This window comes from Quercus suber, unplaced genomic scaffold, assembly GCF_002906115.3.
Source record: "Quercus suber isolate HL8 unplaced genomic scaffold, Cork oak 2.0 scaffold_24, whole genome shotgun sequence".
In the NCBI taxonomy this organism is placed as follows: domain Eukaryota; kingdom Viridiplantae; phylum Streptophyta; class Magnoliopsida; order Fagales; family Fagaceae; genus Quercus; species Quercus suber.
In genome coordinates, this window is record NW_027069489.1 from 472,385 (window position 1) to 484,905 (window position 12,521).

General features: G+C 36.2%; 1 protein-coding gene and 1 pseudogene across 1 annotated transcript; one reads left to right on the forward strand and one right to left on the reverse strand.

Annotated features, from left to right (window-relative positions):
- Positions 1-603: 603 nt before the first annotated feature.
- LOC111985756 (protein WEAK CHLOROPLAST MOVEMENT UNDER BLUE LIGHT 1-like) lies at positions 604-8,741 on the reverse strand (annotated as a pseudogene).
- A 2,999-nt stretch (positions 8,742-11,740) lies between these two features.
- On the forward strand, positions 11,741-12,364 carry LOC111985764 (uncharacterized protein At4g02000). The gene has a single exon (XM_024017409.1). The coding sequence runs from the start codon at positions 11,741-11,743 to the stop codon at positions 12,362-12,364; it is 624 nt and encodes a 207-aa protein (XP_023873177.1).
- Positions 12,365-12,521: the final 157 nt, after the last annotated feature.

The following is a 12,521-nucleotide window of genomic DNA, read 5'->3' on the forward strand; positions in this document are numbered from 1 at the left end:
GTTATAATGAAGAGGAGATTTGAATACTAGATATCTCCATTGAAAACACCAAGAGGTGCCAACCAATTAAGCTACAAGACTCTTGAGTCTTGACAATTGCACATTGATTAAGTATGAACTTTTATAGCTTTTAGCTGGTTGGATTTCACATTGAGTGTGAATTTAATAATGTTCAGGTTGAATGATCTAACACTAATAAAAAAATATTTTGGTAATTTGGTTTGTGAAGAATTTTAATTTTTAATATGAAGGGGACGTTTGATTCGCGTAATGTTACGTTACATTCTAATGTTAAATTATTGAAATCCCATTTTAAAAATAGTACATTAGTTACATTCTCATCACATATCAAGAATATATAATTGTTGATTATCAACAACAACAAAAAAGGAGAATTGTTTTGCTTGGTTGGTTCCTAATAAATAGAATTCTGATTTTCATAAGGGCATACTTGTAGCAATTACTGCACCAGAGATAAAGAATTATTGAACTATGATCAAAATACAAGGTTTTGATTCATATTAGAATCAGTCTTTGTCCTAGAAATAGTTCACACCTTTGACATAAAGTTAATCAAACTGAAGTTTCATAGAACTTCTCACACTAAAATTTCATGTTGAGAACCTTGCCCAAAGGCTGATAGGTTGTAGTAGGTAGTTTCTCATATTGAGGGTCAAATTTTCTACAAGCAGATTCCTCCCTGAGTGCAGCTAGAGTAGCCTTTCTCCTTTGCTTTTGCTCTCTCCATTTCCATAGCTGTTCTTCAATTGCAACTTTAGCTTTCTCAGCCAACTCAGCCCTGCTAACAGCCTGTTCTGCTCAATTCCTGAACTCCCCAATTTTCGCAGTTGCAATTTCCAACTCTTTCTTCAAAGTTTCCAGTTCATGCTTATTTTTAGGTGTGCTCAACTTGCTAAAATCTTCCCCTAGTGACTCATGAAAGTGATCAACTTTCTCTGACTTTCTGATAAGGGACTCATATTCTTCAAATGAAATTGTTATATGATCATCATCCTTATGCATCTTTTCTTCATCTTCTATTTTTAACTCCTCAGCTTGGGAAGCCTCTACATCCTGCAAAGGGTTCTCAGATTGAGATCTAACAAGTTCAGAGTTCTCAGTTTCTTCAGCTGCCTCATCTGCTCCTTGCTTCAACCTAATATTTTCCTCCTTTGCTTCATGTGCTTCTACAGCTAACTGTTGAACTGCAAGATACAGACCAGATTTAACACTCTTGGCTCTTTCTTCTACTGCCTTTGCTACTGCAATTTTGGACTTCCTTTTATGAAGCTCGGCTTTTAGCAATGCTATCTCAATCAGTGCTTCAGTCTTTCTTCGCTTAATCTCATCCTTCTCAGCCTTTACCTTCTGAACTTCATTGGTGAGTGTTTCAATAACAAGGCTCAAGCAGACTACTTCTTCTTTTGAATTATTACAATCTAGTTTCAACCAATTTAGTTCCATTTCTAATGTCTCGATGTAAATTAATTGATCCAAGCTCCTTCTTTCCTTGACTTCCAAATCTACTTGAAGCTGATTCAAACTGTTTATGATATCGGAAGCAGATTTGTCAGATGACCTAAGTAATTGACTTGATTGCTTAATTTCCAGCTGAAGTGTGTCAATAGTTATACACTTGGCCATAAGCTGTATCTCCAATTCCTACATCATTTCAATTTTTTTTCTGATATCTTCCAACTGATCTTGTGCTTGAACTGCTGCTACCCTGGCTAACTCTATCTCAGCATCTTTCTCAGACAATACCACTAGCTTCTCTTTCTCTGCTTCAATAGCAGCAAGCTTTGATTTAGCAATATCTTCACTGAGATCTGAGATGCGTTTTAGAAGCTCTTCCGTCTTTTCCTTTTCCGTGTTGGAAGTAGTTTCCATCAGTTCTGCTCTAGTCATGGCCTTAAGGTTAGAATCTCTGGCAACAGAAAGTTCTGTTTCCATGCTAAGCAGCTCTGATTGTGTGGCCTTCAACTCACTCAGAACATGTGAAAGTTGCTCTCGGATCTTTGCAGTTTCTACCAATTGATCACCCATCTCCTTCACCTTAGATTCAAGTTCATTTATCCGAGTTTTACCCTCTCTACATTCATCAATGCACAATTCTCTCTGAGTCTCTCAGATTTTGAGCAGGTTGGAAAGTTCGTCAGCTGTTTTCTGGTAGTAATCCAGCTTTAGAAGGGCTTGCTTGTAGACAGTGTTGAAATCAAGAATCCAAGCTCGAAGAAGGATCAACAATGGAGGAAAGCATGCAGAGACGTGAAGGAAAGCATGCAGAGAGAAAGTGAATCTTCTAGAGCTTCTGTGTGAATAATTTCATATATCTTAAAATAACTGACTCTGTTCTTTTTATATAGCATAAACAGAGGACCAAGTCAAGCTATACAATCAGCCAATACAAATGACAAGTGGCCTAACTAACTAAGTATAAAACTACTAAACTAATATCTACAAGATATTCTATGTGACAAATATCTATAAGACTAGATATTTACAATATATTCAACAATGTCATGCTAGTCTAAACTATCTAGTTGTACATTGTAGCATGGGCAGTAGACATTTTAATACTCCCCCTCAAGATGAACCGTATATATTCATCAAGTTCATCTTGGAAAGAAGATAAAAGAACTACCTTTGTCCAAGAGCTTTAGTGAAGCAATCTGCTATCTGGTGCTTTGTTGGAATGTGGAAAGTCTTGATAACACCATCTTGGATTTTCTCTCTAATGAAATGACAATCTACTTCCACATGCTTTGTTCTTTCATGATATATCGGATTGGCAGCAATGTACAGAGCAGCTTTGCTATCACAATACAGGTAAGTAGCTTGTCTATAATGCACCCCAAAGGTTTTGAACAAAGCAACTATCCATACAATTTCACTAGTTACTATGGCCATAGCTCTATACTCAGACTCGGTTGAGGATCTTGAGACAACTTGCTATTTCTTGCATTTCCAGGAAATTAGAGAATCCCCTAGAAAAACACAAAAACCTAAAACAGATCTTCTTGTATCAATGCAAGCTGCCCAGTCAGCATCACAGTAAGCCTTCAGTTGTATACTTGAATCTGCAGAGAGAAACAAGCCCTGCCCTGGTGTTTTCTTCAAGTATTTGATGATTCTATATACTGCTTGTAAATAAGGGACTTTAGGAGAGCTAAGAAATTGGCTCAATTTATGCACTGAATAGCATATGTCAGGTCTAGTCAAAGTTAAGTAAAGAAGTTTGCCAATTAGTCTTCTATACTGTGACACATCTGAAACGAATTGACCAACAGAGTTGCTGAATTTTGCAGATGGCTCCATAGGTGTGCTTGCAAGTTTAGTAGCCAACAAACCTATATCAGTAAGAAGATCCACGGTATATTTTCTCTGACATAGAGAGATACCTTTTGTAGTCCTAGCCACCTCAAGTCCAAGGAAATACTTCAATGTACCAAGATCCTTAAGCTTGAACTTACTATCCAAAAACTGTTTGAAAGAATTCACTGCATCCACATCATTGCTTGCAATCAAGATGTCATCAACATATACCAAAATGATAATGATAGAGCATCCCTGAACTCTAGTGAAGACTGAATAGTCGGATTTGGATTGTACAAACCCATGATCAACAATTGTGGTAGACAATTTAGCAAACCATTGTCTGCTAGCTTGTTTAAGTCCATACAATGACTTGAGCAATTTACAAACCTCCCCCTTGTTGCCAAAACCAGGTGGTGGATGCATGTAGACCTCCTCATGAAGATCACCATGGAGGAAAGCATTATTAACATCAAGCTATGTCAAATGCCAACCAAGTATTGTAGCAAGAGCAAGTAAGGTCCTGACTGTGACAAACTTAACCATAGGAGAAAATGTCTTAAAAAAATCAATGCCCTCAGTTTGAGTAAACCCCTTAGCCACCAAACAAGCCTTATACCTCTTCACAGAACCATCAGCTTTCAACTTCACTTTGTAAACCCATTTACACCCAATGGGAACCTTACTAGGAGGAAGGGGACACATAACCTAAATGTTGTTAGCCTTAAGAGTATCAAACTCAGCTTGCATTGCCTCTTGCCATTTAGGATCCAAGATGGCTTCAGCATAAGAATCAGGCTCCTCAGAAACAGAAAGGTAAATGGCAAAAGCTCTATGACAGGTAGAAATTTTATCATAAGTCAAAGTGGATGAAATGGGGTAGAGAATACCTGAAGGAGAAGAAGGACTAGAATCAAGAGGTTGAGTAATTGAAGTTGAAGCCAACACATGTGAAGAAGCTAGACTGCAATGATAATCAAGGAGATAAGAGAGTGCTTTGTGAGGTCTAGAAGACTTTCTTTGAGGCTGAGGTAAATAAGGAGAAACAGAAGTGGGAAGCACAGGTAAAGTAGGATCGGAATGAGGTTGCTCTAAGGTAGAAGGAAGAGACACAAGATCTGAAAATTCATCAGGAGGGGTTGCAATGTCTGTGGTAAAAGCAGGAGTGAATTCTGCAGAAACAGGAAGAGTGAAAGATTCTGCAGAAACAAGTGATGAACTAGATTCAGGCAGAACAAATTGGGATGGAAAGATTGAATCAGAGGGTGTTAAAGAAGGAATGGGGTTGGATTTAGAAGTCCAATGTTTAAAAGGAAAACAGGACTCTTTGAAGACAACATCCCTAGAGACAAAACAAGTCCTAGAAGCCAAATCATAAAGCTTGTATCCTTTGGTACCAAAAGGATAACCAAGAAAAATACAAGCCTTAGCCTTGGGATCAAATTTGGTCCTGCCTCTTGCCAAGGTAGAAGCATAACAAATGCATCCAAAAGATTTAAGATGAATATATAAAGGAGGCTTACCTAGCAATATTTGAAATGGAATGAGATCATGCAAAATAGGACTAGGAATGCTATTAATCAGGTAAGTTGCAGTGAGAACACAATCACCTCAAAACTTCAAAGGAAGATTAGCTTGAAATCTCAAAGCTCTAGCAATAGCAAGAAGATGCTGATGCTTTCTTTGAACTACTGAGTTTTGCTGTGGTGTTTCCACACAACTAAGCTGATGTATGATGCCTTTAGAAGCATAAAAAGAGCAAACTCAGGTCCATTATTAGATCTAAGCATCTTAATAGGAACCTTTAATTGTGTAAAAATCATATTATAAAAGGTTTGAATTAAGCATGAAGTCTTAGACTTGTGTTTCATTAAGTAGACCCAAGTACACCTATTATGATCATCTACCAAAGAAAGGAAATACTTGGAGCCATTTAAAGAAGAAGTAGAATAGGGGCCCCAAATGTCAGCATGAATCAGATCAAAACAAGAAGAAGAAAAAGAAATAGATGCAGGAAAAGGCAACCTTTTTTGCTTGGCTAGAGGACAAACAAAACAGTCAAAAGTTTTATTGATATGCAATTAATGACATCTGGTACAAGAGAATGTAACAAGACTAATCTTTGTGGGGAAGGGTGACCTAACCTACAATGCCATAGGTTAGTGTTGTCAACATCAGATGTACAAGAATTGAAACAAAATGAAGAAAGTTTTGAAAGTTTAGCAAGTATAGTAGACACGGATTCAGGTAATGAAGCAGTAGACTGACTTCTTTGTAATGTGTAGAGCCCACCTTGCTTTTTACCCAACCCAATCATCTTCCAGTGCTATAAGTCCTGAATAAGACAAAATTGTGAGAGGAAGATGCAACAACAAGAAGAGGATTGAGTCAATTTACTAATGGAGATTAAATTGAAAGAGAATGTGGGAATGCAAAGCACATTTTCTAACAACAAAGTGGGAGAAACTTGAACAGTTCCAATATACGAAACCTTAGCCATGTCACCATTGGGCAATCTAACAAAGATGTGAACTATAGAGGTAATGGAAGTAAAGAATTTGATGAAATGAATCATATGGTCTATAGCACCGCTATCTAAAATCTAGTCACTCGAACTAATGTGAGTTTTGACTATACTAGAAGAAAAAACATAATATTCTAAAGAAGGAGCTAACCAAATATCTGAAACCTCATGTCCCTGAAGAGCAAAGGAAGACTGAGTAGGCTGAGTGATGATGTTGGCAACTTGGTGTGTGTCAAAACCTCCTCTTGGTGTTGCTTGTGTACCAAATTGACTGTAAGAATTCAGCAAGCTAGGTAATTGTTGATACTCTGATCAGGTTAAGTTGACACTTTCATCAAGAGAAGCATTAGCTGTTACAACATTATTGGCAAAGGAAGCGGCTTGTGGAGCCTTGTTTTTGAACTTGTAATCAGGGTGGTATCCGTGAAGCTTGTAGCACTTGTCAACAACATGGCCTAAAACACCACAATGAGTGCATTGTGGCCTGCCAGACTTAGCTTTGTTGAATGACCTACCAAAACCATTAGTCTTGACTGCTAGAGCAGAAGACTTAATTGTATTCTTCTTGCCAACCTTTCTTTGTTTCTCATCTTGAATCAAGAGAGAAAACACCTTGCCGATGGGAGGAATGGGATCCATCAGTAGAATATGCCCTCTAACTATGGTATAAGTTTCATTAAGCCCCATCAAAAAAGACATAACACAATCTTCAGCCTAATGACCACAGGAGCAAGTCCTATAATCTGAAAGTTCTTGCCATAGTGACTTAAACTTGGTGTAATAGCTACTGATGCTCAAATCTTCTTGTGCTAAGGAGCAAATTTATTGTCTTAACTCAAAGATGCATGGTCCATTGCCTTGAGAGAATCTGTGTTGCAAGTCCAACCAAACTTCCTTAGCTATTTTGAAATAAACCACACTTGGTTGAAGATCCTTAGACACAAAATTAAATAGCCAGGCTAGAACAGTGCTGTTGCATTTGCACCAAGCAGTGTAAAGAGGACGATCCACAGATTGAGGCTTCAACAAAAAACCATCAATGAAACCTATTTTGGACTTGGCATCCAAAGCTATGAGAACAACCCTACTCCAGCTGTAGTTCTCCTCAGTGAGATGTTGTACAACTAATGATACACCAGGATTGTCAATATTTGACAAGAAATATGGGCTAGAAGAGTTCTCCCATGGCTGAATGGTTGGAAATGTGGCTGTGGTTCTTGGAGTGCTATCACTCATTTCTTCAGATCAAAGATCAAGAATTGAACTACAAACAAGGCCAGGAACAAATACTCCATAGCTAATAACGATGAATTCTAAATCAGAATTCAATAAGAACAACAACGAAGGCCTCAAAAATCCCAGAATTCTATAAGAAAAGTAACGAAAGATTCAAGATTCTCAGAATGAGAATTGAACCAATAATTATATGTAAATCTTTGAAGAATTGAAGATTTAGACTATGAATTCAATCACAAAAACCCTAAGTCTCTATTATAAGAATCGAGAATTGAATTTTCAACGATCAATTCAAGATCCAAGTGAAATTCAATTATTGAAACCCTAATTTCTGATTTTAATTTGCTAAGAATTGCAAAGAAAATCAAAACATATGGGAAAGAAAATTGTGTGCAAATCAAGAGAAAATACAAAGAAATTTCTACTCAATCTAAAAAAATGCACAAAGAAGAGAAAGAATTGAATGAGGAATTGAACTAACAAATACGAAGTGTACCAAGAATGAAGACTTTGATCTAGTTCGCTCTGATACCATGTTGAAATCAAGAATCCAAGCTCGAAGAAGGATCAACAATGGAGGAAAGCATGCAGAGACATGAAGGAAAGCATGCAAAGAGAAAGTGAATCTTCTAGAGCTTCTGTGTGAATGATTTCTTATATCTTAAAATAACTGACTCTGTTCCTTTTATATAGCAGAAACAGAGGACCAAGTCAAGCTATACAATCAGCCAATACAAATGACAAGTAGCCTAACTAAGTATAAAACTACTAAACTAATATCTACAAGATAACATCTGCAAGATATTCTATGTGACAAATATCTATAAGACTAGATATTTACAATATATTCAACAATGTCATGCTAGTCTAAACTATCTAATTGTATGTTGTAGCATGGGCAGTAGACATTTTAATAGGCAGCATCCTTTGCATCCAGTTGCACCTTGTAGTTGGCCAAATCCTTTGATAAGCCTTCAAGCTCTTTCTCATTCTCACGCTCCTTCTGTAAAGAATGATGAAACAAAAGAAGTGATCATGATTCATGAACCTTGAATAAATGATAAATCAGCTCATAGGACATGTATATTGCACGGGCAAGAAATTGATTTCGCCATTTAGTATGTCATGCTGTAAATCTCTATCAAATAGTATGTAATAATACAATAAGTCAATCTCAGTGTTGATCTACTCCATGTAGTGTTTCAGCATGACTAAATATACAATATCCATAAGTATCAAAGATGTATACTATATAAACTAAATGACTCACCACTACAATGGACCTAAGGAAACTCACGTCAATGTGCAGGTATAACAAAGATAAGGCAACCGCATACAGTGGCAAACTCAGATCCCAAAAACTTTACCATAAGGCAATGATACATATATATAATACACTTACAAGAACATTAGTACATGTATTATGGATTTAGTTAAAGAAAAGAGTTTTATCCAGTTAATTTTTTTTTTTTAAATCAAACTTAAATTTGTACCACTGAACTTATGATCAGTTCAGCACCCAATATATTCAATTATTATACACTTCAGAACATATTGATCTTACATCACTGCTGGTAGGCCGGGATTTCCTCTGTTCGTCTTTGTCACCAAACAAGAAGAGAGCAACTTGGACTGGTTCAATTGGTTTGGTATCAACCTCACTCATGTTAAATATATTGAAAAAACTAGTAGTTCCCTGAAAATTTCCAAAAAGCAATCTGTAGTGGATGTGAATCACAATTAACATACTCACATGGTATGTCTTAACACACGCATGCATAGAGCAAGGTATAAACTATAAAGAGTACACTGAGACAGAACTAACTAGAGAATTGTTTGCCACTTCCAACCTATTATTTGAATTGGAAAGCTTCATTTTAAAATCTCACATGTCTGTCCTTAGTCCTAACCACGTGGAACTGATAGGTATCTAGCAATATTATTTGAATTATGTATTTCTTCTCCTTCTCTAGGTGCCGGTTTGGATAGCACTTTTTCTCACTGAATGTGGCGTTGGGTTTTCCTATTTCACGTTTCGGTACTTTTTTTTTTTTTTTTTTTCAACGCATGAACAGTAAAATCACTATGCATGAGACATCTATCACTGTTTATTGTTTACGCACTGTAGCAGCACTGTTCATGCATTAAAAAATATTAAAAATGGGTCCCACAGTACTATTTACACATTTAAAAATTATTTTGCTATAGTGTTTTCAGCAACAATAAGCTGTATCCAAACAGACCCAGATGAACAAAAATATTATTTAAAAATAATTCATGTCATAACCATTAAATCCTAGTTTTAAATATGGGTGTTGTCCAGTGTTGGCTTTGGTACAATTCTAACATAGATTTGATTTTAGGGTCCTAAAATGTCACATAAAAACTATAATAATTCCTTAAAGTAATCAACAAGTGACTTGGGTTTTGCACATAAGTAAAACTTTTATAACAAAACCATAAGTAAATTAAAGATTGACCAAGTTCAAACACTATAAAGATAATACACAAAATAGCACAAAGGTGTAAACACAAACCTTATAAGATGAAGATTATAACATGAAAATTAAAAATTTTGAATCGTATCAAATCCTATGAAACCATGTTACATATGGTTTTTATTTTTGCACCTTAATTTTCAGGAAGTCGAAAAACAAAGGATTAGGAAGCAGAGAAAAAGAGAGAAGCTTGTGATACTCTGATGAAACATTTGGTTGTGTGAAGTAGAGAAGTTGTAGCTTTGAGTTTTTTGGGTGTTTGGAGGAATCAAGGAGGTGAGTTTTGTCATAGTCGAAGAGCCAAGGTTTGAACTTTGATGGTAACTATTAGTTACTAACGATCAATGGGGCCCTGTTACCTGTACCTTGTACTGATCGACAACAGCCAAATTCTAGTACTTGTTGGTGCACATTCTTTTGTTTTGTTCGGTTTGTTTTATGTCTTTTTTTGGGCGGGGTTTCTATCAAAGTTTCTTGTTTCAAACGAAAGACCCAACAAGGCATGTAAAATTGTAAACCCAACCTGGTTTTTTTTTTTTTTAAGAAAAAGAACAATATGGTATTATTCAAATAACTAATAAATCAGTAGTTAACAAATTTGTAAAATGTTTGGTGGAACAAACTCCATCCAAACTAATAAAGGAAGAAAAAAAAAAAAAAAAAAAAAAAAAAACAACTTGATTTCTCTAGTTACTTATTCATGGGTTGGTGAGTTAGGTAAAGTTTTTTTTTTTTTTTTTTTAGTAAATTGACTTAGGTAAAGATTGTGTTCTATATTTTTTCCAAAAGCTTGGATTGGGTCAAATTTGAATTGACAAAAATTTCAATAAGGATAACTTGGCCCGATTCACACTATTAATATTATAGAATATATATTCTTAATTTTTTAGTTTAAATTTATTTTGGATTTTGGGAATTATTTAAAATTTGAAGTTTTTAAATTTATCTTGTTATTTTGATGCTTCATCCTAATGAAATTGGAATATTGGATCCTTTTTTTATTAAAAGCATAATTATTTTATTTCTTAAACACAACAATTAACAAGTGTTTATACAATGTGTAAGAAAAAAGTGGGCTTCCATCCCAATCTCACATTCACAATAAAATGAGAAATACAAACATAAATTAGATAATACATCATTATTTTCCTCCTTATGGTTAATATACTTTCTCATCAATATCTCAATAGTGGTATTCGTTGAATATTTCTTTGTAAAATCATCAATTTAATATTTGTGTGTTGCTAACAACTTTAGCCTCAATTGAACTAATTTCTTTGTACTAATACAATGATGATCATGCCAAAAAACATGAAATATAAAGCATGATATTGGCATGTTAAATGACTTTCATGCAAAATATGGTTACACTTGAAAATGTTTCATATGGATTGAGTATTTTAAATATAAAATAAAAAGTTTTAAATTCTAAATAGTGTCGTTTCTATCAATTCCCTTAATTCAACTTCAAACAGAATTATTTTAAATCCCACTCAAATTTGCAGTTCACAATAATAGGGCCTATTCTAGGGGCCACTTCAACACATTTTGGGCCTTGGCCCTTGTCTTATTTTTAAATATTAATTAAATTATATTTATATTTTCATTTTTTTTCATTTAAAAATCTTTTTTTTTCCCCTTACTTTTGAGATGCAATAGTACTACTAGTTATGTCTTTTTATGTACGTTATGAATGATATATTACTCCAATAAAATTCGCTCATACAAAATGCTCTCCATGAAGCCTCAAACGCTCTCTAGGGAAGAAGAAGCAGAGTTGGCTAGGAGCAACAAAAAAGTGAAAGACAGCCACCATGCCGAGTTTAATAAGGGACACAGCGATGGCTCTACTTCACAAAATAACCACAACCATTGGAACCAGTCTAGTGCGTCATTCAGGGACAAACTAATGGGCGAAATTCCTGGAGCTTTTGCCCAGGCTTTTGATTTTACGAACCATATAGACACCGATAATGACTCAAAAAATGATAAGGAAGATATCAATGAACTCCGTGCAGGATTGGTGGCCATCAAGCTTTTGAAGGACACCAAGAAACGCTTACGAGAGCATTGGTGTAAGGCCATCATTGTTAAGTTGGTGGGGCAGTCAGTTAGTTTCGCCTACATGCAGAGTAAACTGAATCAAGTCTAGAAACCTGAAGGTAGAATGGACGTTGTGGACCTCAACCACGGATTCTTCCTAGTTCGTTTCTTCTCCAAGGAAGATTTAAACTCTGTTCTAAGACGCGGACCTTGGTTTTTGGGGGACCACTTCCTATCCATAAGGCCATGGGAATCGTTCTTCAAGCCTTCTTCAGCTAACATTTCTCTGGTTGCTGTATGGATTCGTCTCTACGAGCTGCCCATTGAACTTTATGAGGCGGAAATCCTGAGAGAGATCGGGGGTTCCATTGGGAAGGTGCTCAGGATAGATACGCATACTGCCATGGAAGCTAGGGGTAAGTATGCGAGGATGTGCATTCAAATAGATATCAACAAGCCCTTGATCGATACCATCCTCATCAGGCAGTTCGAGCAGGCTGTGAACTACGAAGGAATTCAAAAGCTCTGTTTTTCCTGTGGGAGGGTGGGCCATTTGAAGGAAGCTTGCCCATACACAGTTCGCAAGAACAAGGTTTCGGTGGACACGGCGGAGGCTTCTCCGGTAGAGAACGATGGATCATGCAATGGGCATGAGGAACTTCGTACTGATTTGCCCAGTACCTTGTCTGACAAATCCACATCTGGTACGAGTGTAGTGGAGGAGGCTCCAAGTCAGTACAGACCCTAGATGGTTGTGACAAGGAAAAAAGTGAGCTACAAGGGAAAAAAACAAAATCCCAACCTAGGGGGGACCACCAAATCAGATGAGAAGTCTGCTAACCAAATCCCGTTCAAAAATATGCGGCCTAAACACTCAAAGATGGGCTTCAATTCGAATAGAGGGA

Bases quoted from the DNA above. Each gene is read 5' to 3' on its own strand.
- LOC111985764 (XM_024017409.1), top strand. From the start codon at position 11,741: ATGGACGTTGTGGACCTCAACCACGGATTCTTCCTAGTTCGTTTCTTC.